Genomic DNA, 27,338 nt, shown 5'->3' with positions numbered 1-27,338 from the left:
AATCGGAAAGCAGGATAACACGCTTCCCAGGGTGCACACAGGCTAGGTGGGCTACACGGCGCGGGGCAGGCGGGTGGAGCAGCCGTCAGGACCTCGCCTGGGCCGGCTGCGAGCCGCGTCCGAGCTCCATCCCCGAGTCCACTCTCCCCGGGAGGCAGCAGCTGGTGGCTCCAGTGCCTGCGTCCCGGCCACCCTTGTGGGAGACCCGGCTCGAGATCCCGGGTCCAGCCCCGCTGTTGGGGGCATTTGGGGAGCGAACCGGCCGAGGGCGGATCCCGTTTCGCCGTGACGCTCTTGGCTCTGCCCTTTCTGCCCCGGCTCGCTCCGTGCACGGCCGTGGCCGTGGAACAGGCACAGCGGAGGGTTTCGGAGGTGACCTTTGTGGGCCGAACAGGAGGACTTGGTTCTCCGGAGGGCGCCCTTGATGAGAAAATGACCTTTCTTTCCCAGAAGCCCTCAGTTAGTGTCCCCTCTTCTGATTGGCTTGAGTCGGGCCACGTGCTCCTGCATGAACCAATCACTGTCCTCTGGGAGTTCAGCCACGCCCACGAGCCCAGACAGGGTGTGGGAAGGGCAGGTGCCTGGGGAGGGAATAAACGGCTGCCCCTCCCGCCTCTGCTCTGCTCCCAGCACCGGCCCTCAGCCCCGCAGCACGGGGTCTGCTGACATGGGGGCGGGAGCGGCTCCTCATCTCTGCTCCAAGGCTGCTGTGGCCTAACAGCTCCCTAGGGGCCAAAGCTGAGGTTTTTTCCCCTAAGATTATCCTTAATCATTTAAGAGGCAGAGTTTAAGAGGCTGTCTGAACAGAGAGAGAGGGGTCTTCCATCCGCTGGTTCACTCCCCAGATGGCCGCAATGGCCAGAGCTGGGCAGATCTGAAGCCAGGAGCCAGGAGCTTCCTCCAGGTCTCCCACGCGGGTGCAGGGGCCCAGGGACTTGGGGCATCTTCTACTGCTTTCCCAGGCCACAGCAGGAAGCTGGATCAGAAGAGGAGCAGCCGGGACTTGAGCTGGTGCCTGTATGGGATGCCGGCACCGCAGGTGGAAGCTTAGCCTACTACGCCACAGCGCCGGCCCCAAAGCTGGAATCTTGTGTTTTGATTTTGAAAGACAGAATGAGAGAGATCTTCTCTTGTCCCAACAGCCAGGGCTGGGCCAGGCTGAAGTCAAGAGCTGGGGACCCCATCCGGGTCTCCTAGGTGGTGGCAGGCGCCCAAGCACTTGGACTATCATCTGCTGCCTCCCAGGGCGTGTGTCAGCAGGGAGCTGGATTGGAAGAGGAGTGGGGACTTGAACCAGGCGCTCTGATATAGGATGCAGGCAGCTTTTACTGCTGCGCCACCATGCCTGCCCCAAAGCTGCACTCTTTTTTAGATTTATTTATTTAATTGAGAGGCAGTGTTAGAGAGAAGGAGAGACACAGAGAGACGTTTGCATCTGCCGGTTCACTCCCCAAATGGCTAGAACATCCAGGGCTGGGCCGAGCTGAAGCCAGGAGCGTCCTCCAGGTCTCCCATGTGGGTGCAGGGGCCCAAACACTCGGGCCGTCCTCCACTGCCTTCCCACACACCAGCAGGGAGCCGAATGGGAAATGGAGCAGCCGGGTCTCAAAAAGGTGCCTATATGGGATGCCAGCACTGCAGGCCACAGTTTTAACCCACTGAGCTGCAGGCCGGCCCCAGCTGGAATCATTACACTTGCCTAACAAGGCCCCAAGAGGCTCAGTGCTCCCCAGTGCTGCCCCTGGCCCCTCCCACAAAGCGCACCAGACCTCACGTCCTCTCCCTTCCCCCTGGGTCACTCCCTTCTAGCCACCCTGACTGCACTCCTGCCTCAGGGCCTTTGCATCTGCCAAGACCTCAGCCTCGACCTCTCTTCCCCAGCTGGCCGTACGCTTAATGCCCTCACTTTCGCGGCTTCATCACCAGGCGCCTCCTAACGCCTCTGCAACAGGAGAGCTCTCCTCCCCCACAACCCTGCCCCATCCCTTGCTTTCGTTTTCCTTATAGCCAATGCTTTGTAGAACAAACACGTTTTCCACCACCCTGCAGCACACAGCCCAAGGCCAGCTCCCTGCTGTCTTTCTGTTCATGGCTGCATCTGCAGAGCCCAGCACAGTGGCTGGTACACAGTAGGCACTCAATAAAATGCTTGCTGGAGTTTGTAGCTCAGCAGGGGTCCCCCTGCTCACTTGGCTGCCCGCCTGTCTGTCCTCACCTCAGGGCAGGATGGGAGGTCCCGGGACTAGGTGCCTGGCAGCTGTGACGTGTGCCCCAGCCACTGGGTGCCCACTCTCGCCCTTGGGGGCAGCTGGTTCGAGGCCTGCTTCGCCCTCTTCCTTCTCGTCCTCGCTCAAGGCTGCCAGGATCTTATTAGCCCTGTTTACATGGCCGGGCTGTCGAGCGATTAATTTTTGATGGCTTGGTTTATTGCATGTTTGAACGGTTTATTGAGTAATTCCCGCATTTTAGTGATTAATTCCCCAGAGTTCAGAATGACTGGTTAGTTTTACATTAATCAGGGTTTCTGAATGCCAAGAGACAATCAATCAATCCTTCCTGCCAGGGAGAGTAATGTTAAAATACCTCAAGGTACAATGAGGTTAAGAAAAGGAGTAATTAAAGCCTTGTCTTCCCCATGCAAATGTGATGTCTCTGTCTCCTCCTCCCCTCCTCCCCCTTCTCCGCCAGGCCGTTCCCTGAACCCGGCTGCTCCACAGGGTCAGGTCCACTCTGTCCTTGGAAGACCCCGGCTCGCTGGAGAGAGGTTGAGTCCATTTCCTGCTGGGAGGTGGGGTCTGCACAGGTCCTGCCTCCCCCCCGCCAAAAGCAAGGGGACTTTGGAGCCCAGGAGGCCTGGTGCTGAGTCCCCGGCTTCTGTCCCGGTTTGCAGGGCGGCTGAGCCATGCCTGGTGACACCTGCAGCCGCACAGAGCCGGGGAGGGGAGGGGGCTGTGCCTGGGACCCCTGCGCCAGAGCCCTGGGGCCTGCTCAGCTTGAGCCGCTTTTGCCTGGCCACACACTTGGTGGCTTAAAGTAGAGCAGGTGTCCTGCCCTGGCTGCAGAAGCAGAGACGGGTCCTCCTGGTGCTGAACGTCCGGGTGCCAGCCCGGCCGGTGGCCTCTGGGGGCTCCGGGGGCTCCGTTCCTGCCTTCTCCAGCTTCCAGAGGGCACTGGCGGTCCTCGGCTGGAGGTCAGACGTGGTCTCGGCCCCCAGGGACGAGGATGTGTGCGTCTCTGGGCTGTGCTGCCCTCAGCAGCCAAAGGATTGTGGGCTCTGGGGGTGGGCGTTCTGGGTTCAGATGTAAGCCCGGCCCCTTGTAGCTGGGGGGATTTGGGTAAGATTTCTCACTGTGTCTCGATTTCCTGAAACCAGAGACCCCAGAGGGAGCCCTGATGAACAAAATCTGGGGAGCCCGTGTGTGCAAACAGTGACCCCGGGGGGGCCTGTGTGTGCAGTGACCATGGGGAGCCTGTGTGTGCAGTGACCATGGGGAGCCTGTGTGTGTAAACAGTGACCCCGGGGAGCCTGTGTGTGCAAACAGTGACCCCGGGGAGCCCGTGTGTGTAAACACTGACCCCAGGGAGCCTGTGTGTGCAAACACTGACCCCGGGGAGCCCGTGTGTGCAAACACTGACCCCGGGGAGCCTGTGTGTGCAAACACTGACCCCGGGGAGCCCGTGTGTGCAAACAGTAACCCCAGGGAGCCCGTGTGTGTAAACACTGACCCCAGGGAGCCCGTGTGTGTAAACACTGACCCCGGGGAGTCTGTGTGTGCAAACACTGACCCCGGGGAGCCCGTGTGTGCAAACACTGACCCCGGGGAGCCCGTGTGTGTAAACACTGACCCCGGGGAGCCCGTGTGTGTAAACACTGACCCCGGGGAGCCCATGTGTGCAAACACTGACCCCGGGGAGCCCATGTGTGCAAACACTGACCCCGGGGAGCCCGTGTGTGCAAACAGTAACCCCGGGGAGCCCGTGTGTGTGAACAGTGACCCCAGGGAGTCTGTGTGTGCAAACACTGACCCCGGGGAGCCTGTGTGTGCAAACAGTGACCCCGGGGAGCCCGTGTGTGTAAACACTGACCCCAGGGAGTCTGTGTGTGCAAACAGTGACCACGGGGAGCCTGTGTGTGCAAACAGTGACCCCGGGGAGCCCGTGTGTGCAAACACTGACCCCAGGGAGCCTGTGTGTGCAAACACTGACCCCTGGGAGCCCATGTGTGCAAACACTGACCCCGGGGAGCCTGTGTGTGCAAACACTGACCCCGGGGAGCCCGTGTGTGCAAACAGTGACCCTGGGGAGCCTGTGTGTGTAAACAGTGACCCCAGGGAGTCTGTGTGTGCAAACAGTGACCACGGGGAGCCTGTGTGTGCAAACACTGACCCCTGGGAGCCCATGTGTGCAAACACTGACCCCGGGGGGGGCTGTGTGTGCAAACACTGACCCCAGGGAGTCTGTGTGTGCAAACAGTGACCCTGGGGAGCCTGTGTGTGTAAACACCCCGGGGAGCCCGTGTGTGCAAACACTGTGCAGAGCTGAGCGAGAGGAGACCCAGGAAGCAAGGAGCAGAAGCTGTCAGGCGTTAGGCTCCCGTACCCATGCCTGACGCGAGGCTGCCTCCCCCGTGGAAGCCGCTCTCCTCTGAAATCCTAGAGGAGGGAGTGGACGAGCCGCACACACCCGGGGGTCACGGCCACGGTTGAGAGCGTGGGCTCGGGACCTGTGGACGGGGGTTGGGATTCTGACTGTACCTGTGGTGGGTGACCTGGGACCGGTTCCTTCACTTCTCTAGGCCTCAGTTTCTCCATCCATAAACTGGGGATGACCCTGTGGTCATTGGGTTACATTTTATTTATTGAAAGAGGTTGGCCAGAGAGAGAGAGGTCTGCCATCCACTGATTCACACCCCAGATGCCCACAGTAGCCAGGGCTGGGCCAGGCTGAGGCCAAGAGACCGCAGCTCGGTCTGGCTCTGCCGCGTGGTGGCAGGGACCCAAGTACTTGAGCTGTCATCGGTGCCTAGCAGCAGGAACTGGGTTGGAGGTCGGGGAGTGGAGGCTCCAGCCAGACGCTGAGATGATGGCGTCCCGGGGTCCCGGCGTCCGGAGCAGCGTCTTAGCCCTGCACCAAACGCCCACCCCTGTCGTGCAGGTTAAGTGAGATCGGGGGCGGGGACCAGGCCCCTGGTAGGTCCCCAGCAAAGCTCTGTGTGTGTGGTGGCTTGTGGACGAATGGGCTCCCCTGGGAGGCCGCCTGGCTTTGCGGCGTGCAGCTTTGGTTTGGGTCTCAAGGAGCTACCGGAGCGGTGGAAGACAGAGGAGAGCGGGAGAGGGCCGCGTTCTCGGCACACCCCCGGGCTGCCGTCTGTCCTCCCTCACGGCTTCAGTTACTTGAGTTAAGCCACAGCCCCCAAATCTTATTCGTCTTGATTCTTTCGAGAGAGAGAGAGCACGTTCCCGTAAGCCTCACTATAATGGGTCGTTCTACTCGCTCTGCGTGATCATTAATTATTGCCGTGAGACTCTTACGGTGCCCAGTTCATAAAGGAACCCTCGTCAGAGCTGGGCAGGGGTAGGAAGAGCCACGGTCCACGGGGCCACTTCAGAACGTCGGCGGAGGGGCGGGTGTTCGGACTCACCGTGGAGGAGTTGGTGCCCGGCCTCAGAGCGCCTGGGTCGACGCCAGCCTCCGGCTCCCGGCTCCAGCTTCCTGCCAAGGCCCGGAGGCAGCGGTGCTGGCTTGAGGGACTGTGCTCCTGTCCCCCACGTGGGCTCCCAGCTTCGGCCCGAGCCCGGGGGCAGTGCAGGCAGGTGAGAGCCCTGTCTCGCAATATCTCCCTGCCTCTCAGATAAATAAATAAGTAAGCAAATTATAAACGGGTGTGAACAGGAGTTCAAATACGGTTATTGTGATGCAAAGATTGTTTGAACTGCACATGATGTTTTCACAATGTGCGTTTTCCCATGAGCCTTTGAAGTCCTCTGCTGCACTGGGGTTGGTGCTGGGGAGGGGAATGACTGTATTCCAGGGAGGCTCCGGCATCCAGAGGGCGGGCGAGCGGGGCTGGAGCATGGCAGGCCATGCACCTGCAGCTGAGTGTAGATTCCCTTTGTGGGCGGTGGGTGCCACGGGCGGGCTTGGAGCCGGGAAGTCGCCGGAAGCCGGCATAAGGAGCGAGGGTTTCAGGGGCGGGGGCAGGGCCCATATGGCACTCGTGTGCTGCCAGCACACCGAGGTATTTTTAAAAGTTTATTCATTCAACACCAACTGATTTAACAAAAATATGCCCGCTATGCGCTGGAGAGATGGAAATAAAATACAAATACGGACGTGGCCGCCCGGAGCCCACGCTCTGGGGGTGCTGTGGGCGAGGCGGCAGCGGCCGGAAGGCTCATGATGTCGGCATGCGGCGGCGTGAGCGCGGGGGATCGTCAGCGACCTCGCCGCGACCTGGCTCGGGCTCAGGGAGGGAGGCTGCTCTGGAGGAGTGACAGCCGTGTGACCGGGGTGGGGCAGGCAGGTTCCCGGCACAAGGGGCTGGAGGCTGGGGAGTGACCGGGGTGGGGGGGCAGGCAGGTTCCTGGGAGGCCGGTGTGTGACCAGGTGGGGCAGGCAGGTTCCTGGGAGGCCGGTGTGTGACCAGGTGGGGCAGGCAGGTTCCTGGCACATGGGGCAGGAGGCCGGTGAGCTGGGAAGAGGGCCGAGCTGGTGATGGAGAGGTAGCAGAGGCTTCTTGGTAGATTCCTGATTTTTCCTCAGTGTTCTTTTTTGAAAAGATTGAAATTTATTTATTTTGAGAGGTGGGGGAGGGGAGACAGCAAAAGTGCTCATTCGCTAGTTCACTTCCCAAATGTCCCTAACAGCCAGGGCTGGGCCAGCCAAAGCCAGGAGCCAGGGTCTCCCTTGTGGGCAACAGGGACCCAAGTCCCTGAGCCATCCCCTGCTGCCCACAGGGCCTGCATTAGCAGGAAGCACGACTGGGATGCGAACTCGGGTCCTCTGATACAGGCCGTGTGTCCCCCAAGATGCATTTTTTTAATGGGGTAGGGTCAATTTTTAAAAATATTTATTTTATTCGAGAGGCAGAGTTACAGACAGAGAGGGAGAGGGAGAGGGGGGGAGAGAGAGAGAGAGAGAGAGAGAGGTCTTCCATCTGCTGGTTCGCTCCCCAGATGGCTGCAACAGCCGGAGCCGAGCTGATCCGAAGCCAGGAGCCAGGAGCTTCCTCTGGGTCTCCCATGTGGGTGCAGGGGCCCAAAGACTTGGACCATCTTCCACTGCTTTCCCAGGCCACAGCAGAGAGCTGGATCAGACGTGGTGCAGCCGGGACTCTAACCAGCGCCCGTGTGGGATGCAGGCACTGCAGGTGGCGGCTTTACCCGCTATGCCATAGCGCCGGCTCCCTCCCATCCTTTGTTTTTCTAAAACCCTCTCAGTTGGAACCTGTTGCCAGTCAGAGAAGGCGCAGGGGAGTGGCACGCCCCTCCTCTGCCCTCCGTGTCCCCTCGCCGTTCTCTCTCCGTCTCTCCGTGGCATTTGCTTTGGCGCCTTTCCCGTGGGTATGCGCTGAGTTTTTCCTGGTCTATTTGAAAGTCAATCACAGGCTGTTTTACTTACAAATACTTCCTCGCGTATCTGCTTAAAATCAAGGCTCTTCCCTTTGAAAACCTCAATAAAGTGATCCCATATTGGAAATTACACTAAAAATATAACCCACATTCAAATTTCACCAACTGTCCCAAAAACTTTATTTAAAAAAAAATTCACTTTAAAAATCGACACACGTTAAGACTTGCTCTTTTGAAAGCTGCAGGTGTGACGGGTGCACGTCAGCAGCGTGAGCACGGAGAGGCCGGTTATGGCTCCTGCGCGCCCCCTCTCCCTGCCCCCATGCACTCACCCCTGCCCAGCCCTGCCCCGGCACCTGCTGGCCCAGCCGCCTCTCCCAGGAGGTTCTTGAATGAAGGTACGCGGGCTGCAGGTCTCTCTCTACCGGGCACGCCTGCTTCTGGAACAGCGCTGCACTGTGTGTGTCCAGGGATCGTTCCTTTTATTTATTTATTTATTTGTTTGTTTATTTATTTGACAGACAGAGTTAGACAGTGAGAGAGAGACAGAGAGAAAGATCTTCCTTCCGTTGGTTCACCCTCCAAATGGCTGTTACGGCCGGCGCGCTGCGCCAATCCGAAGCCAGGAGCCAGGTGCTTCTCCTGATCTCCCATGCAGGTACAGGGCCCAAGCACTTGGGCCATCCTCCACTGCACTCCCGGGCCACAGCAGAGAGCTGGCCTGGAAGAGGGGCAACCAGGACAGAATCCGGCACCCCGATCAGGACTGGAACCTGGGGTGCCAGCGCCACAGGCGGAGGATTAGCCTAGTGAGCCGCGGTGTTCCTTTTCGTAACGGCTGAGTGCTATGAGAGGGCTTCAAAAGGTTCGGGAAAATGGAGTTAAAGGTATGAGCAATGCATACTATGAAAGAATTATGCATGGATTTCAAAAAGATTCTTGCACCAAAGTGAGCTCCAACTTTAGCCCCGCCCCCTTTCCAGCGCTCTGTGTGCCGGTTTGTTTACCCGTTCACCAGTGGAGGGGCCTTTGGTTGTTTGCTGTGGATTTGATTGTGAGCGACGCCATTTATATAAACGGGGGGGGGGGGGGATAAGGCTGCTGAGTGACCGGAAGTTTCTAGTTCTCTGGGGTGAGTATTTGGGACCAGGATCGCTGGGATGTGTGGCAAACGCGTGGCCTGTCTTTGAGGTTGGAATCTTCCTACCAGCGGGCTCACAGCTCCAGCTCCTCCTCCCTTCTCAGCACTCAGCACCATCCCCTTTCATTGGTTTTAAAACCTCTACCCTAGGGGCCGGCGCTGTGGCGTGGTGGGCTGACCCCCTGCCTGAAGCGCCGGCATCCCATCTGAGCGCCAGTTTGAATCCCGTCTGCTCCTCTTCCGATCCAGCTCCTTGCTGTGGCCTGGGAAAGCAGTGGAGGGTGGCCCAAGTGCTTGGGCCCCTGCACCTGCATGGGAGACCCAGAAGAAGCTCCTGGCTCCTGGCTTCGGATCAGCTCAGCTCCGGCTGTTGGGGCCATGTGGGGAGTGGACCAGTGGATGGAAGACCTCTCTCTCCCTCTCTCTCTCTGCCTCTGCCTCTCTGTAACTCTGCCTTCAAATAAATAAATAAAATCTTTTTTTAAAAAGTTTATTTATTTGTTTGAGAGGCTTGGAGACAGACACACATACACCAGTGGTGGGAGAAGGGAGGGAGACAGTTGGCTGGTTCACTGCCCAGAGGCCTGCAACAGCCAGGCGGGGCCAGGTGAGGCAGGGGCGGGGCCAGGTGAGGCAGGGGCGGGGCCAGGTGAAACAGGGGCGGGGCCAGGTGAGGCAGGGGTGGGGCCAAGTGAGGCAGGGGCGGGGCCAGGTGAGGCGGGGCAGGCCTAGGTGAAGTGGGGGCGGGGCCAGGTGAAGCCGGATCTGGGAATTCCATCCTGGTCTCTCTGGTGGGAGGCAGGGACCCAGTTACTGAAGCCGTCTCTGTTGCCTCCCAGGTCTGCGTCAGCAGGGGGCGAGGATCCAGGGACTGAACGCGGGTGCGGGTGCGGGCGTATTGACCGCTGAGCTAAGTGCCCGCTCCCTCTCTGCCCGTTACTGAAAGTCAGTTGTTTGGGTTCTCATTATTGATTTTCGATAGGACAAGTCCACTGTCAGATTTGTGACTTGCAAATATTTCCTCCTGGTTTGCTGTCTTTGTTTTCCCACTGGTCGTCTTTAGCAATTTATTTCTTTGTTTTCATTTTATTTAAAAGGCAGAGCGACAGACAGCAGGATGGGCAGAGAGAGGGCTTCCATCCGCTGGTTCACTCCCCAGATGCCTACAACAGCCGGCACTGGGCCAGGCCAAAGCCAGCACCAGGAGCTGCTTCTGGGTCTCCCAGTGGGCGGCAGGGGCCCGCGGGCCTCCCGGGCTGTGCCGTGGCAGGCAGCTGGGTGGGACTTGAATGCTGGTGCTCTGACATGGATGTGGGCACCCCAAGTGGTGCCCTACGGCTGCCTAACGCCCGCCTCTGACAGCGTCTTTCAGATCGCGAAAGGTTTACTTCTGACGGGGGCCGGGGGGTCAGCATTTCCTCTGTGGGCGGGACTTCGGTGCCCTATGTAAGATCCCTTAGATGTTCTTGGATCTGAGGTCACAAAGATTTTCTTCCATTTTTCTTTTTTCCTAGAAAATGTACAGTGTTCTGTTTCATGTTTACATTTCACAGGTTTCATTTTGGGTGGATTTTTGGTAGAAACAGTGAGGGATGGTCGGGCTTATTACTATTATTTTTCAAGGAGAGAGCCGATTTCCGCAGGACCTTGTGCTGACAGGCTGATGTCCTTGCCCACGGAGCTGTCTGCACCGCTGCTAGAAGCGGTTGCGTCATCTGTACGCACCTGTTCTTGGGCTCTTCTTTCCACTGAGTTTCATCTTGGTGCTGCGGATTTACCGTGGGCTGTGGAACCAGAGAGTGCGAGTCTTCCAAGAGTGTTCTTTTTCAATAAATGAAGATTTATTTATTTATTTGAGAGACAGAGTAGACAGAGAGAGGGAGAGACACACAGAGAGAGGTCTCCCATCCGCTGGTTCACTCCCCAGATGGCCCCAACGGCTGGAGCTGCACTGATCTGAAGCCAGGAGCCAGGAGCTTCTCCTGGTCTCCCACGCAGGTGCAGGGGCCCAAGGACTTGGGCCATCTTCTACTGCTTTCCCAGGCCACAGCAGAGAGCTGGATTGGAAGTGGAGCAGCCAGGACTTGAACTGGCATTCACATGAGATGCCGGTGCTGCAGGCAACGGCTTTACCTGCTACGCCACAGGCGCCACACTCCCTCAAGGTCATTTTGAATAGCTTAAACCCTTTGCTTTTTAATAAAAGTTTGAGAATCAGCTTGTTGAAATCTAAAAATCATCCTGTTGGGATTCCAGCTGGGCTTGGAGCTGCAAACCAAGCGAGAGAAATGACATTCGGTGACATTGAGTCTGGGGCGCGGGAGCACCGTGTCTCCGAGGCGCCTTTGATTTCCCCATCAGTGTTAAACGGCGTGCAGCCTACTGCATCTCAGGGTTCAGCCAGAGTGCTGTGTGTTTCTGATGCCACTAGAAATGATACTTTTAGGCAATTTTAATTTTCCACTGCTTGTTGGTAGTTTATAAAAGATAATTGATTTTTAAATACTAGACTTGTATCCTATGACTTGGCCTCACTCAGTGTAGTGATGCCCGGATCCTTCTGTCGGTCCCTGGGGCTCTTCTGCAGGCAGGGACAGCTCGCTTGCTTGCTTTCCAGCATCTCTGCCTGTTGTTGGCTTTTTCTTGCCTCCGTGCACTGGCTGGGACTTCTGGTTCAGTGGGTGAAAGCCGACGTCCTTTTGTCATCCCCAGTGTTAGGGAGAAAGCGTGTAGCTTTTCCTCTCAACGTTTGCCGGCCGTAAGTTTTCACTCTGTGAGGTTAAGGAAAGCCCCTTCGCTTCCTGGTCGACGCATGTTTTTGTCACAAATGCGTGTGGAATTGCATCCGTTTATTTCCGCGTCTGTTGCGATGGTCACGTGGCCTTTCTGCTTTGGTCTCTTAGTAGGTTGAATTGCATTGATTTGCAAAAAAAAAAAAAAAAAATGTTGAGTTTGGCTGGTGCCGCAGCTCACTAGGCTAATCCTCCGCCTTGCGGCGCTGGCACACCGGGTTCTAGTCCCGGTCAGGGCGCCGGATTCTGTCCTGGTTGCCCCTCTTCCAGTCCAGCTCTCTGCTGTGGCCCGGGAGTGCAGTGGAGGATGGCCCAAGTGCTTGGGCCCTGCACCCCATGGGAGACCAGGAGAAGCACCTGGCCCTTGGCTTCGGATCAGCACAATGCGCCGGCCGCGGCGGCCATTGGAGGGTGAACCAACGGCAAAGGAAGACCTTTCTCTCTGTCTCTCTCTTTCACTGTCCACTCTGTCAAAAAAAAAAAAAAAAAAAACGTTGGGTTTGCCTTGCGTTCCTGGGATGAGCTCCACGGGGTCAATGTGTCTGGTGCTGAATTTGCTCAGGTTTGTTGAAGAATTCCTACGTCTGTGTTCCCGATTTCAGTGTGGCTTTCCTTTTTCAGATCTCTCTGCTTTTCAGTTCGAGGTAGTGTGGGCCTCAATCAATGGGTGGGATGTGTGGCTCCTCTGCTGTTTTCTTGAAGAGATTGTGTACAATTAGTGTGAATTTTTTTTCTTTTCCATATATTGACCAAGTTGTGCAACCAGGAAGAGGTTTAAAAACTTTTTTTAAAAATAATTTATTTTCATTTTATTTTTTAAAATTATTTGTTTATTTGAGAGGTAGAGCAACAGAGTGTGTGTGACGGGGCGGGGTGGGGGGGGTGTCTTCCATCCACTGGTTCACTCTGCAAGTGGCCACAGTAGCCAGAGCTGGGCTGATCTGAAGCCCGGAGCCACATGGGTTCAGGGGCCCCAGCCCTTGGCCATCTTCCACTGTTTTCCCAGCGGCACGAGCAGGGAGGGAGCAGGATTGGAAGCGGAGCAGCCGGGACGCAAAATGATGCCCACATGGGGTGCCGGTGTCACAGGCAGCGGCCTAACCTGCCGTGCCACAGTGCCGGTCCCGCGAAATCTGTCCTGATTCCTCCGCGACCTGGGAGTTGTTTAGATGTGCATTGTTCCACTTCCGGCTGTCATTCCACTTTAGAGTTCTAGTTCAAGGTAGGGCCGCAGTTCCTCTGGATCCGCTGGGGCTTTGTGGCCTGTCTCGAGTATTCCTCCCGGTCTTGTGTGTGCTGCTGGTGGTGGGAGCGTCTGTGTAGTCCATAGATAACAATGTGAGAGTTTTGAAGAGTGAACTTGGCCTGTCTGTTCGTTTTATGGAGCTCTGAGAACCAAGCTTACTTTTTCTGTTTCTGTCATGTCTGTGGCTGTCAGGTTTCGGTGGCTGGAAGGATCTGGCTTTGGGTGCATCATGCCAGGACGCTAATGTCCTCGTGTGAACTGGCCTTTTATCCTGGGTGAGCTCCTCGGTTGCTGGCAGCATTCTCTGTTCCGACGCCTGCTTTGTCCGATGTTCAGGTGGCTCCTCCTGCGTTCTGCTGGTTTATTTCCGCGCGGGGCCGTGGTCTGTGCCCCAGACGTTCAGATCACGGTGGGGCACGGGAAGCTGCAGACGCGGGAAGCTGACCCACAGACGTGCGCATCCGTGTGCACCCTGGGCAGTCCAGGCTCCGGCACACACGGTCAGCGTTTTTGCTTGTAACGGTCACGCGTGCTTTATGGCGAGAAAAACGCCCCGGCGCCTTCTTGGATACTGACCACTTGTCCTGCTTCCACTTCCTGTCTGGGTGCTGGCGCCCAGTGTCGTCGCCCTCCTCTGCCGGCGATCCGTTTTCGTTTTCCTCCGTCTAAGAGTGCTGTGTGTCATCTTCCTCCCTCAGTGCTTTTGCTGGGTCTGTAACTCCGGGCCGCCAGCTCTCCCTCTGCACCTGGAACGCTGCTCGTCTTCTGGTCTCCGCTCCTTCTTTTTCTTCCTTTTGTGTATTTGAGAGGCAGAAAGAGAGAGGGAAGGAGAACCAGCCAGAACGAACACGGTCCCGTCGGCTGGCTCACTCCCCCCGATGCCCGCCGTTGCCAGCGCTGGGTTGTCTGGAAGCCAGGAAGTGGGAATCGATCCAGGTCTCGAATTGGGGACCCGGGTACTTCAGCCATCCCCCCGCTGCCTCCCAGGCTTGCACCAGCAGGAAGCTGGAGTCGGGAGTGGATCTGGGACTTGGCCCTGGGCACGCTCATGGGGCAAGGGGTTGTCCCAGGCAGCGTGTTAACCGCTGGGCCAAGCAGCCAAGTGCTCCGTCCGCTCTGGCGAGAAATCTACAGCCACTCGGTGCTGTTCTCTCGGGTTGCGTTTTCTCTTCCTCCGGGTGCTGTCGAGATATTAAATAAAATCTTACGTACCCAGCGGCTGGGTCCTGCTCTACCTGCACGCCTTGCATTGCGTTGCCTTTCTGTGGGCTGTGCTTGGCTTCGTTTGTAGGTTCACGTCTTTCCTGTTCATTCTAGAACCTCCGTGCCGTGAAAGTGAGACCTCTCTGTTGTCCTGTAGGTCTCGAGGCCTTGCTTATTAAAATACGCTCCCCTCTCTGTCTCCGATGTTGTCGTGTTTGTAGATCTTGAAGCTCTGTTACTCATTCCCCTGCCACACCCGTCCTATTACTGAGCAGAGTCTTTAATCAATTGCAGGTGTTCCAAGGTTATCCGTTTTCAGATTTCTACTGGATTCTTTTTGTAGTTCTTATATATATATATATATATACATATATATATATATTTTTTTTTTTTTTCCTGGATACAGCTGCCTTTCCTTTAACGTCATAGGCGTGGTGATCCCGCTGCCTCGGCGTCCCTGGCGAGCCCGGGGCTGGGTGGTCTCAGGATCGGCACCTTTGCCTTTGCCTTGGTCCTGTGCATGTGTTGAGTGATCTGGGTTTGCATCTGCAGATGCATGGTGTGCGTCCCTAACCCCAGAGGCTAAGTTGCCTGGAGTTAGGAGCACGTGAGCGTGCCCTTGTTCTGGGGGCTGCGATGTTTTGCTGGAGCCTGGGCCAGTCTGAGAACCTCTCCTTCTTTCTGGAATCTTCTTTCCTGGCTTTTGCCCTCACCGTTGCCATGAAGCCGCTTGAGTGGCCAAGGCGACCGCCGCCTCCTGTGTCACTAACTCAGATTCGCATCTCCCCAGGGTTGACCCGGGCCTCGGGGCGCCCCTCCCGCCGGGCTCCACTCCTGCGCGCTCACTCTCTGCCGCGGGTTCCTTCTCGGGGCCTGGCTCCAGGCCTCAGAGCGTCCCCAGGCACGGCTGTCGAGGATGTGACCCCAGCCTCCCCGTGGCTCTCCGCTCTTCCCCGAGTGGCTTCTGGCCCGCTCTCTAGCTGGGCATCTCGCAGTTCCCCTGTGCAGAACGAAACGCCGGACCGCTCCCCGCCCCCACCCGCTCCCCGCTGGCCGTCCCCTCTCCGTGAGCGGCTCCTCCGTTTCTGTTCTGCCTTCTGGAGCAAAAATGTTCAACGTGCTCCTGGCCCTGTAGCCGCAGTATCAGCCTCACTTGTCAAGATTTTTATGTATTTATTTGAGAGGCAGAGAGAGAGAGAGAGAGAGAGAAACTTATCATTCCTATCTGCTGCTTCACTCCCCAAATGCCCACAACGTCTAGGCCTGGGCCAGTCGGAAGCCGGATCTGGGTCCCCCACGTGCGTGACAGGGACTCAACTCCTTGAGCCGTCACTGCTGCCTCCCGGGGTCGGCGTCGGCTGGGAGCTGGGGTCAGGAGCCAGAGCCAAGTCCTGGACCCGGGCGCCCTGACGTGGGGCATGGGCATTTTAAACCCGTGTCCCCACCGCTGGGCCTGACGCCCGTCCCTCAGTCCCCACGGGGAGATGGTTCCGGGGTCCCCGAGGACGGCAGCATGGCGCCGTATTTGCCTATAACCCGCACACAGCCTTCTGTGTGCGTGAAGCCATCTCTCACTTAGGCTCACAGGGGCCCGCGCTGTGCACATGGCTGCTCCGTCGTGTTCTTTAGGGAACGATGCGTGTCCAGTGCAAACACAGTTTTGCTTCCCAAGTATTTTGGTCACCGCTTGGCTGCCTCCACAGGTGCAGAGCCGTGGACACAGGAGGTCGAGTCCACGTCTGGCATCTGACTGCTCTCAGCCTCGCCACGGCCGCCTCTTCTTCTAATTCCTCCGCTTCCGGGCCTCCAGTCTGGTCTTCGGATCAGCGCAGACCACTGCCGGCAGATCTGACCGCGGCGCCGCCCAGCCCTCCAGGGCTGCCCCTCATGAAGGCCCTCGGAGGCCCTCCACACCCTCCTCGGCCACTGGCCTCTCCTGGCCGTCTCTCTCGGGGCCACACCTGGCCTCGTCCCCCTCAGGGCCTCTGCACTGCGGCTCCCTGGGTGTGGAATGCGTTTCCAATGTCAACACGCTTTATTTTGTAAAAATCTATTTTCATGTTATTCGAGAGGCAGAGACGGAGAGCTTCCGTCCACTGGTTCACTCCCCGGGGGCTGGACGGGGCCAGGAGCTCCATCCGGACCTCCCCTGTGGCTGGCAGGGAGCCGAGTACCTTGAGCCCTGGAACATTAGCAGGAAGGTGGGTTGGGAGTGCAGTAGCCAGGACCGGGACCCAGGCACCCCGGGATGGCGTGCGGGTGTCCTGAGCGGCGGCCTAACCTCTGTGCACTTGCGAGCCCCACAGAGCGCCTGCGTGACCGCTCTCTCTTCCCGCCCCTCCCTGCAGGCGGACCCGTCTGTGAGTCCCTGCGGCTGGGCTGTGTTTGATTCCTCGGCTCCTCTCTTGCTTGAACGTAAACTCCAGCAGGGGACGGTGGCGTCTGTGTAGTTTTGGGCCCACAGTGGGTGTTCAGTAGGGAAGTGCAACAGGGATGTTTGGGGTACGTGGGCTTGATCTCTAGGGAGTTGCCTCCAAATGTTCTTCTGTCATGGTCTGGGGGAGGGACCTGCCATCCTCAGCCCCCCCCCCCCCCACCGCCAGGACAGGAAGGCCCCCAGCCTGCAGCCTGCCCCCCTCCCCTGCCCCATGAGCATCTTGATTGACAGCTGCAGTGGCGACCCCTCCCTCCCAAGTCCAGACGCTGGGGCCACGGGCGCATCCATCTGTCACTCTGCTCTCATGGTGCGGGGGAGGGAGGCAGAGACAGAGCCCACTTCCCGGAATGTCATCCCGGCGTCCGCATCTCCATCACTCCAGGTGATCCAGTCCAAGAGATCCATCACTCAACCTGCCAGCAGGCTCCTCTCCTCCACCGCCTCTCCCGGGTCTGATGTCAGAGCTCGGTCAAGGCCGGGGAGCCTGCTCGCTACCCAGGGCTGGTTCCAGCGGGAAGCCACTGGGCCGGGCAGGGCTGTCACGCTCAGTCGTGATGGGCAGATGCAGTGCTGTCCAGAAATTGATCAGAGTAGGTGGCTGGCCGCGCGACAGCCTGGAGACGTGGCTTCCGGTTGGAAGGCTCTCGTACGGGAAACACCCACAGCCAGTGTGGGCACGCAGTCTGCTGTCGTGTGACGATTTGTCTTCTGCAAGGGGGCCTTGGGCACCTGTCCCTGGCTGGCCCACACCCACTGCCTCGTCCCTGAGGCAGCCTTCACCGAGAGGCACGTTCCCTCTAGCAAGGATTTCGTTGTGAGAGTTGTGGCACACACATACAGGCGAGGTACGGCACAGGGACGCGCGTTGTGGCGCGGTGACTGAGTTGGCACTCGCCACGCCGGCATCCCATATGGAAGTGCTGGTTTGAGCCCCGGCTGCTCCCCTTCCAGTGCGGGCCCCTGCCGGTGCACCTGGGACGGTGGCAGGAGGTGGCCTGGGTGCTTGGGTTTCTGCCTCCACGTGGGAGATCCGGATGGAGATCCAAGCTCCTGGCTTCAGGCTGGCCCAAACCTGGTGGTCAGAGCCATTTTGGGGAGTGACCCAGCGCATAGAAGATCTCTCTCTCTCTCTCTCTCTCACCCTGCCTTTCAAATTAACAATTAAACAATCTTCTTTTAACATTTACTTTTACTTTTTAAAAATTTTTTTTTTTTATCTTTTATTTAATGAATATAAATTTCCAAAGTACGTCTCATGGGTTACAATGGCTTTCCCCCCCATACCGTCCCTCCCACCCACCACCCTCCCCTTTCCCACTCCCTCTCCCCTTCCATTCACATCAAGATTCATTTTCGATTATCTTAGTATACAGAAGATCAGCTTATTATACCTTAACTAAGGATTTCAACAGTTTGTTCCCACACAGAAACATAAAGTGAAAAATAATAGATGATTTTTTTTTAAATGATGATGAAATCAGATCAGACCTATTGTCATGTTTAATCCCAGTGAGAGTCAAGTTGGGAATTGATAGAAAACTCTAAGCAAATTGGGTATAGAAGGAACATTCCTCAATATAATCAAAGCAATTTATAAAAAACCCACAGCCAGCATCCTATTGAATGGGGAAAAGTTGGAAGCATTTCCACTGAAATCTGGCACCAGGCAGGGATGCCCACTCTCACCACTGCTATTTAACATAGTTCTGGAAGTTTTAGCCAGAGCCATCAGACAAGAAAAAGAAATCAAAGGAATACAAATCAAGAAGGAAGAAGTCAAACTATCCCTCTTTGCAGACGATATGATTCTGTACTTAGAGGATCCAAAGAACTCTACTAAGAGACTATTGGAACTCATAGAGGAGTTTGGCAAAGTGGCAGGATATAAAATCAATGCACAAAAATCAACAGCCTTTGTATACACAAGCAATGCCATGACTGAGAAAGAGCTGCTAAGATCAATCCCATTCACAATAGCTACAAAAACAATCAAATACCTTGGAATAAACTTAACCAAGGACGTTAAAGATCTCTACGATGAAAATTACAAAACCTTAAAGAAAGAAATAGAAGAGGATACCAAAAAATGGAAAAATCTTCCATGCTCATGGATTGGAAGAATCAACATCATCAAAATGTCCATTCTCCCAAAAGCAATTTATAGATTCAATGCAATCCCAATCAAGATACCAAAGACATTCTTCGCAGATCTAGAAAAAATGATGCTGAAATTCATATGGAGGCACAAGAGACCTCGAATAGCTAAAGCAATCTTGTACAACAAAAACAAAGCCGGAGGCATCACAATACCAGACTTCAGGACATACTACAGGGCAGTTGTAATCAAAACAGCATGGTACTGGTACAGAAACAGATGGATAGACCAATGGAACAGAATTGAAACACCAGAAATCAACCCAAACATCTACAGCCAACTTATATTTGATCAAGGATCTAAAACTAATTCCTGGAGCAAGGACAGTCTATTCAATAAATGGTGCTGGGAAAACTGGATTTCCACGTGCAGAAGCATGAAGCAAGACCCCTACCTTACACCTTACACAAAAATCCACTCAACGTGGATTAAAGACCTAAATCTACGTCCTGACACCATTAAGTTATTAGAGAACATTGGAGAAACCCTTCAAGATATTGGCACAGGCAAAGAATTTCTGGAAAAGACCCGGGAGGCACAGACAGTCAAAGCCAAAATCAACTATTGGGATTGCATCAAATTGAGAAGTTTCTGTACTGCAAAAGAAACAGTCAGGAGAGTGAAGAGACAACCGACAGAATGGGAAAAAATATTTGCAAACTATGCAACAGATAAAGGGTTAATAACCAGAATCTACAAAGAGATCAAGAAACTCCACAAAAACAAAACCAACAACCCACTTAAGAGATGGGCCAAGGACTTCAATAGACATTTTTCAAAAGAGGAAATCCAAATGGCCAACAGGCACATGAAAAAATGTTCAAGGTCACTAGCAATCAGGGAAATGCAAATCAAAACCACAATGAGGTTTCACCTCACCCCGGTTAGAATGGCTCACATACAGAAATCTACCAACAACAGATGCTGGCGAGGATGTGGGGAAAAAGGGACACTAACCCACTGTTGGTGGGAATGCAAACTGGTCAAGCCACTATGGAAATCAGTCTGGAGATTCCTCAGAAACCTGAAGATAACCCTACCGTTCGACCCAGCCATCCCACTCCTTGGAATTTACCCAAAGGAGTTTAAATTGATAAAGAAAAAAGCGGTCTGCACCCTAATGTTTATTGCAGCACAATTCACAATAGCCAAGACCTGGAACCAACCTAAATGCCCATCAATGGTAGACTGGTTAAAGAAATTATGGGATATGTATTCTTTAGAATACTATACCGCAGTAAGAAACAACGAAATCCAGTCATTTGCAACAAAATGGAGGAATCTGGAACACATCATGCTGAGTGAAGTAAGCCAGTCCCAAAGGGACAAATACCATATGTTCTCCCTGATCGGTGACAACTGACTGAACACCAAAAAGGAAACCTCCTGAAGTGAAATGGACACTATGAGAAATGGTGACTTGATCAGCATAGCCCTGACTGCTAATGGACAACTTAATACATTATCCCTCATAGTACTTTTTAAAAATTTATCTGAGGGGGCTGGCGTTGTGGCAAGGAGGTTAAGCCTGCACCTGTGACACCGGCTTCCCATACGGGTGCTGGTTCGTGTCCTGGGTGCTGCACTTCCCCTCCAGCTCCCTGCTAATGCGTTGGGAAAAGCAGCAGATGATGGCCCAGGTTCTTGGTCCCCTGCACCCATGTAGGAGACCCAGTGGAAATTCCTGCTCCTAACCTCAGCCTGGCCCAGCCCTGGCTGTTGCAGACATCTGGGGAGTGAACCAGCAGATGCAAGATCTCTCTCTTCTGCTCTCTCTATAACTAAATTAATACATTAATCTTAAAAATTTCTTCGAAAGGCAGAGTTACAGAGAAAGGAGGGTGGGTGGGCGGGTGGGTGGAGAGAGAGAAAGAGAGAGAGAGAGGTCTTCCATCCACTGGTTCACTCCCCAAATGTCTGCCACAGCTGGAGCTGGGCCAAGCCCAAGCCAGGAGCCAGGAGCTTCTTCCTGGTCTCCCATGCAGGTGCAGGGGCCCAAGCACTTGGGCCATCTTCCACTGCTTTCCCAAGTGTATTAACAGGGAGCTGAATTGGAAGTAGAGCAACGGGGTCTTGAACTGGCACCCGCTGGCAGGCGCCACGGCTCACTAGGCTAATCCTCCACTTGCGGCGCCGGCACCCCGGGTTCTAGTCCCGGTTGGGGCCCCGGATTCTGTCCCTGTTGCTCCCTTTTCCAGTCCAGCTCTCTGCTGTGGCCCAGGAGGGCAGTGGAGGATGGCCCAAGTGCTTGGGCCCTGCACCCCAGGGGGGCCAGGAGGAAGCACCTGGCTCCTGGCTTCGGATCGGTGCAGCACCGGCTGTAGCGGCCATTTGAGGGGTGAACCAGCAGAAAAAGGAAGACCTTTCTCTCTGTCTCTCCCTCTCACTGTCTAACTCTGCCTGTCAAAAACAAAAAAAAAAAAAAAAGGAAAAAAATAACTGGCGCCCATACAGGATGCTGGCATTGCGGGCAGGGACTTAACCTGCTTCACCACAATGCCAGACCCATCAATCAATCAATCAATCTTAAAAAAAAAAAAAAAAAAGAGGAGGAGAAGAAAATAGAGCACAGTTGTATCACGTCCCCCTGTCTGGCTGTGACCCCAGGCGCCAGCCCCCTCATCCCCTCTGTCTGCTGGCAGCCACTCCTGTTTCAGGGCTTCCTGTGCTGCCGTTTCAGAACTTGCTAGGATCGTGCTTGTGCAGCCGGCTGTAGCCTGTCGCTCTGCGCACCTGCCAGCCATTCCTTCTCTGCCAGGTGGCACTCCACTGAACGGAGGCCTGTTTACCCGTGCCCTGTCTGGGCTTTTTCTGGTTTGTGGCGACTGTGAATACATCTATAGAAATGTGTGCGTGTCCGATCTCCGCTTTGGCTTCCTGGGTGAACACCAGGGGCGGGAGGGCAGGTGCGCGTTTGCCGCTGGTAGAGACGCCACACTGGCTGCGGAGTGCAGGTGCCGCCTTTCACCACAGTGGCAGCGCTGGAGACTTCCGGTCCCTGCACCTGCTTGCCAGCGTGCGCTGTGGTCTTAGCCGTCTGACAGTGTGCAGCGCTGTGTGGTTGGGGTTGTGATTGGCATTTTCCTAATGACTAGGGATGATGAGCAGTTTTCACATACTTCATTTTATTTCATTAAAAATTGTTTTTAAGATTTATTTGAAAGGCAGAGTTACAGGGTGAGAGGAGACAGAGAGAGAGAGAGAGAGAGAGAGAGAGAGATCGTCCATCCGCTGGTTCACTCCACAAGTGGCCGCAACAGCTGGGGCTGGGCCAAGCTGAAGCCAGGAGCCGGGAGCTTCCTCTGGGTTTCCCATGTGGGTGCAGGGGCCCAAGCACCTGGGCCATGCTTGTGCCCTCTCGGGCACACCAGCAGGGAGCTGGGTTGGAAGCGGAGCAGCAGTGACATGAACTGGCTGATTTTTTTAAAAGTTCATTTATTTATTTGAAAGGCAAGGTGCCACGGATAGAGGAGAGGCATAGGTCTCCCATCCCAGCTGCCGGCAGCAGCCAGGGGCCAGAGCCTCATCGGTGGCGCAGGTGAGCGGCAGGTGCTCAGATACGCGGGCCATTCCATAGCTGCTGTGTCTCAGGGCGCGCATCCAGGAGGCTGGGAGAGGCGCACAGGACGGGCAGCAGGCACCCGGGATCGGCAGTGCTGTTGTCGCGAGCCCCGGCTGTGCCTGCCGTGCCGCAAGGCCAGCCCCAGCTTCGGCCGTTCTAGCTCGGGAGAGTTTGCTGTACCCGGGGTCCCGTGAGTCTCTCCTCGGCCTTCCTGGAGAAGTTCTGTGGGTTCTGGGCTTCACGTTCGGTCTGAGATCCACCTGAGAGACATTCTGCAAGGTGTGAGCTGCACACCCGGGTGCTCCCCATTCTTTCGTTGAAAGACCCTCCCCTCTCCGCCTCCTTGTTCGGGCGCCCGTCGAGGACAGCGGAGCTCCTTGGCGCAAATCCCTGTCTGGATTCCGTTCTCTGTAGATCCCTGGGGACTGTGAGGGTTCTTTGACTCTCAGCTGCTGCTGTTCATGGCGCATCGGGCGTCAGGCAGTGACTTGGGGCAGTGACGCAGCCTTTCCTCTGCGTGGGGGTGAGCATCACCCCACTGCGCTGACAGGCAAACTGATCACCACCATGGGGAGGCATTGTGCTTGGAGTCTCCTTTATATGATAAATTAGCTGCTGGGGCCAGTGCTGTGGCGTAGCAGGTAAAGCCACCACCTGCAGTGCCAGCATCCCATATGGGCGCCGGTTTTAGTGCTGGCTGCTCCACTTTCGATCCAGCTCTCTGCTATGGCCTGGGAAAGCAGTAGAAGATGGCCCAGGTCCTTGGGCCCCTGTACTCACGTGGGAGACCCAGAAGAAGCTCCTGGCTCCTACCTTCAGATCGGTGTAACTCTGGCTGTTGTGGCCATCTGGGGAGCGAGCCAGCAGATGGAAGACCTCTCTCTTTCTCTCTCTTTCTCTGCCTCTCTATAACTGTCTTTCAAATAAATAATATTTAAAAAAATAAGCTGCTTAGTTCATATTCAAAACCTAATTCCTGGGGTGGGCGTCTGGAGTTGTAGGCATGGTACTGTTTGGGGTGCTTGGACCGCCTGGGTCCCATCCCTGCCCCGCTCCTGATCCTGGCTCCTGCCAGTACACCCTGGGCGGCAGCGCTGATGACTCTAGCATGAGTCCCTGCCGCCCGTGCGGGAGACCCGGATGGAGCTCCTGGCTCCTGGCTCCTGGCTCCTGGCTCCTGGCGTTGGCCTGGCCCAGCCCTGCTGTTACAGTCATTTGGGGAGTGAACCGGCAGATGGAAGATCCCCATCTGTCTCTTTGATTTTCAAATAAGTGAAGGTGTAATCCCTACCCCCACCCCCAAGCGACATCTGCCTGCTGTTCAGTGTGTGCCCCTGCCCTGCCCTTGTTGGTTATAAGGGCTGGGAAGGTAATTTAACCCTTGAGCCTCGATCTCCCCATCTGTAAGATGGGTGCAAGGATGGCCCCTGCCCTGTAGGCTGTGGGGGAGACGGGCTGCGTTCCTGTGTTCCTGCTGATGCCCGGCCATTTTTGGCCAGCACAAATGAGTTTCCCACAGCTCGATCTCATATGCAAAATGTCCCTCCCGGAGTGGGGAGAGGGTCTGTGCCCGGCAAAGGCCGCTCCGGCCGTCACCCCGCCTGCTGGTCGCTAGCCGCTGGCCCGCAGCGGTGCCGCCCGCATTCCCGTGCCGTCTAAGCGGGCAGCCAGCAGCTGCCAGGCCCTTCCCGCGCCCTGGATCTCGCTGAGTCTCTAGAGAGACCTTCCCCGCGGCCTCTGCCCTGGGGCAGTGGGAGGAGTGCAGTGGGCAGGTGGCCGCAGCGCGGGATTCCTAGGATGAGTTAGGCACGGGGAGAGCGTGGCAGGCCCGGCACTGCTCGCAACGGCGTGGCAGGGTAATCGGCCAAGCTTCCCAGAGGCCCGGTGGCCGGCGCGGGGGCGGAAGGCCGGCAGGTAACCCGCAGCCTCTCCCCCACAGGTCCCCTCGTTTGCCAAGCATCCTGAGACCCCGCGTGCCTGAGCCATGGCCGGGAAAACCATCGTCATCGACCACGGCTCTGCCTTTCTGAAGGCCGGCCTGTCCGGCTGGAACGAGCCCCAGATGATCCTCCCGAGCGTGGTGAACTACATCCCGTGCCGGGAGAACCCTGGCCCCAGCTACGCCCGGCGGCGCGTGAGCCTGGGCGTCGACCTGTGCCACCCCGACACCTTCAGCTACCCCGTCGAGCGCGGCCGTGTCCTCAACTGGGAGGGCGTCGAGCACATCTGGTCCTTCGTCCTGGAGCGGCACAGGCAGGAGCACGAGGACGCCCCCGTCATCGTCACCGAGACCCCGCTGCAGGAGCCCGCGGACCGGCGCAAGACGCTGGAGGTGGGGCCGCGGGGCGGGGCGGGGCGGGGCTGGCAGGGGTGGGCCTGGGGCTGCGGGGCGGGATGGGGCGGGGCTGGCAGGGGTGGGGCCGCGGGGCGGGGCGGGGCGGGGCTGGCAGGGGTGGGCCTGGGGCTGCGGGGCGGGGTGGGGCGGGGCTGGCAGGGGTGGGCCTGGGGCTGCGGGGCGGGGTGGGGCGGGGCTGGCAGGGGTGGGCCTGGGGCTGCGGGGCGGGGCGGGGCGGGGCTGCAGGGGTGGGGCTAGGGCTGCAGGGCGGGGCGGGGCGGGGCTGGCAGGGGTGGGCCTGGGGCTGTGGGGCGGGGCGGGGCGGGGCGGGGCTGGCAGGGGTGGGCCTGGGGCTGCGGGGCGGGGCGGGGCTGCAGGGGTGGGGCTAGGGCTGCAGGGCGGGGCGGGGCGGGGCTGGCAGGCGTGGGCCTGGGGCCGCGGGGCGGGGCGGGGCAGGGCTGGCAGGCGTGGGCCTGGGGCTGCGGGGCGGGGCGGGGCGGGGCTGCAGGGGTGGGGTTAGGGCTGCAGGGCGGGGTGGGGCGGGGCTGGCAGGGGTGGGGCTGTGGGGCGGGGCGGGGCTGGCAGTTCAGTTTGTCTTGATCTTTGGAGAGGTTCTGCTGAAGAGGATAAGGCTCCCCCTGCCAAGCACTCCCGCCTCCTTGTCATCCCCAGAGCCCCTCCCACATTCCCACACCCGAGCCGCAGAACCCCGTCCCCCGTCCCAGCGTCCCGAGGGACAGCCCAAGAGTCCCCATCCCCGCCCCGCCAGGATGTCAGCTTCCAGGGCGGGCGCGGGGCCCTGGGTTTGGGGGCGACCCACTGAGTGTCCCCCGCCTCCGGGCTGCAGGTCATGTTTGAGCTGCTCGATGTCCCGGCCCTGCTGCTGGCCAACCAGATGGAGATGTCGCTGTACGCCTCGGGGCTGCTCACCGGCACCGTGCTGGACTCCGGCTATGGCCTGACCCGCGTGCAGCCCTTCCACCTGGGCCGCACCTCCCCCTCCAGCTGCAAGACCCTGGAGTTCGCCGGCCAGGACCTCGCTGCCTACCTCCGCAAGAGCATCTTCAAGGAGCACTCCGACCCGCACAACCTCTTCCAGCTGGATACGGTGACCGGCACGCAGATGGGCAAGTGCTACGTGCCGCAGAACCTGGGCGAGGCGCTGGACTTCTGCCAGAGCCTGCCGAGCGGCGCGGACGAGAGCAACACCTACCTGCTGCCCGACGGCACGTCCGCCGAGCTGACGCCTATGCAGCGCCTGGCGCCCGAGATGTTCTTCAGCCCGCAGGTGTTCGACCTGCCGGGGCCCAGCGTGCCGGAGATGGTGGTGGAGTCCATCAAGACGTGCGAGGCCTCCACGCACGAGCAGCTCATCTCGCACGTCATGGCCTGCGGCGGGAACACGCTGTACCCCGGCTTCACCAAGCGCCTGCAGAAGGAGCTGTCGGCCGAGCACTTCGCCTCCGCCAAGGCCACGCTCTGGGTGGGCAGCAACAGGAATTTCAGCGTCTGGCTCGGGGCGTCGCTCATGGCCCACCTGTCCACGTACAAGTCGGAGTGGATGACCAGGGAGGAGTATGACGAGGGGGCCCGGGTGTGAGCCGGTGGCCTCTCCAGGGGCCTGGGGACGAGGTGGGCAGGGGGCAGGGGTGGGGCGGGGTTAGAGTTAGCTGGCTTTGGATGTTTCTTGACTCTGAGTTTTTATCTTGTTGGCAGAGTGGGCTCCAGGCCGAGGGAGGATGGGGCGCCAGCCCTGGACCCCGTGCAGGGAAAGCCTCGTCCAGCTGCTCCGTTATGGGGGTGGGCGTGGCCGTCGGCCGGCCTCCCCCGTGCCTAGAAGCCACCCTGTGTTCGCCGGCGCCTTCCTGGGGTCATCCCACTGGGCTCGGTTGGTTAGGTTTTAAGTGGGCCGAGAGCGAATAGTAACTGATCAGCTTTGATAGGGGAGGGGGGGAGTTGAGTGTTCTAGTCTTTCAGGCTGTGTGGTCCGGGTCCTCTCTGAGGGGTGCCTTTCCCGCCTGGGGCCTTGTTTTATATACACAAATAAACATCTGGTTTGGAACCCGTGCTGGCTTCTGTGATGGATGGGGGGCGGGGATGGGGGCGCCACAGGGCTGGTGTGAGCCTGCGGGGGCCAGGCTGAGGGGGTCCGGGAGCAGGGCAGATCCGGGCCGGCAGCCTCAGGTCCCTCCACTGGCGCGTCCTGTCGCTCCTCCAGCGCTCCGCGTCAGGTCCCGGGCACTGGGGACGTGGCGGTGAGAGGGTCAGCGAGGTTTCTGGTTTCGAGAGGACCGGCTGTGGCAGGGACACCGATGGTAAGCACACAGCTAGGCTGGCCCTCAGTTGCCTCCAGGGTCCCCCGTGCACGCCAGGCTCCGTGGATGCTCCAGTTCCCTTGGTGACACGGCCCAGCCTCGGCACAGAACCTGTGCCCATCCTCCCGGGGACTGTCAACCATGCCGTGCAGGCCCCCTATTGGCCAGGGAGGAGGGGCCGGAAAAAAGTCTGCATGTGGGCAGGGACAGAGACCACCAGGGCCGCCAGGGCCTGTGCCCTGCCCCCCGCCCCCCACAGCCCAGTGTGAGGCCCTGGCTCCTAGACGGGGCCACGTGACGAGGTCCTGGCTCAGTTCCGTGTGCCCAGGACCCTTCACCGTTGGCTCACGGGAGGCAGAAGGTCGGGCAGAGGCTGGGAAGCCGGAGAGGGGTGGAGGAGCTGGACGGGGGTGGAGCAGGGATTTGAACCCGGGTCCGCCTGTACTAAAGCCCGTGTTGTTACTCCTGGCGCCAGGCTGCCCTCCCAGCTTCCCAGGCCCCGTTGGACCCTTCAGCCTGGGAAATGCAGCGGGGCGAATTGCCGAGGTTTGAGCAGAGGCCGCTTGCGGCTGACGTCAAGG

General features: G+C 57.7%; 1 protein-coding gene across 1 annotated transcript in view; it reads left to right on the top strand.

Moving 5' to 3' along the window:
* ACTL8 (actin like 8) overlaps window positions 1–26,498 on the top strand; it is a 65,992-nt gene extending 39,494 nt beyond the window's left edge. The window contains exons 2-3 of the mRNA XM_051828348.2: window positions 24,047–24,439; window positions 25,290–26,498. Coding sequence (XP_051684308.1) covers window positions 24,092–24,439; window positions 25,290–26,042 — 1,101 coding nt within the window. The 5' untranslated portion in view covers window positions 24,047–24,091 and the 3' untranslated portion in view covers window positions 26,043–26,498. The remainder of the gene's footprint in view (window positions 1–24,046; window positions 24,440–25,289) is intronic.
* The last annotated feature ends 840 nt before the right edge of the window (window positions 26,499–27,338 follow it).

This window comes from Oryctolagus cuniculus, chromosome 7 (assembly GCF_964237555.1).
Source record: "Oryctolagus cuniculus chromosome 7, mOryCun1.1, whole genome shotgun sequence".
Classification (NCBI taxonomy): Eukaryota; Metazoa; Chordata; class Mammalia; order Lagomorpha; family Leporidae; genus Oryctolagus; species Oryctolagus cuniculus.
This window is presented reverse-complemented; position numbering and strand designations above follow the sequence as displayed.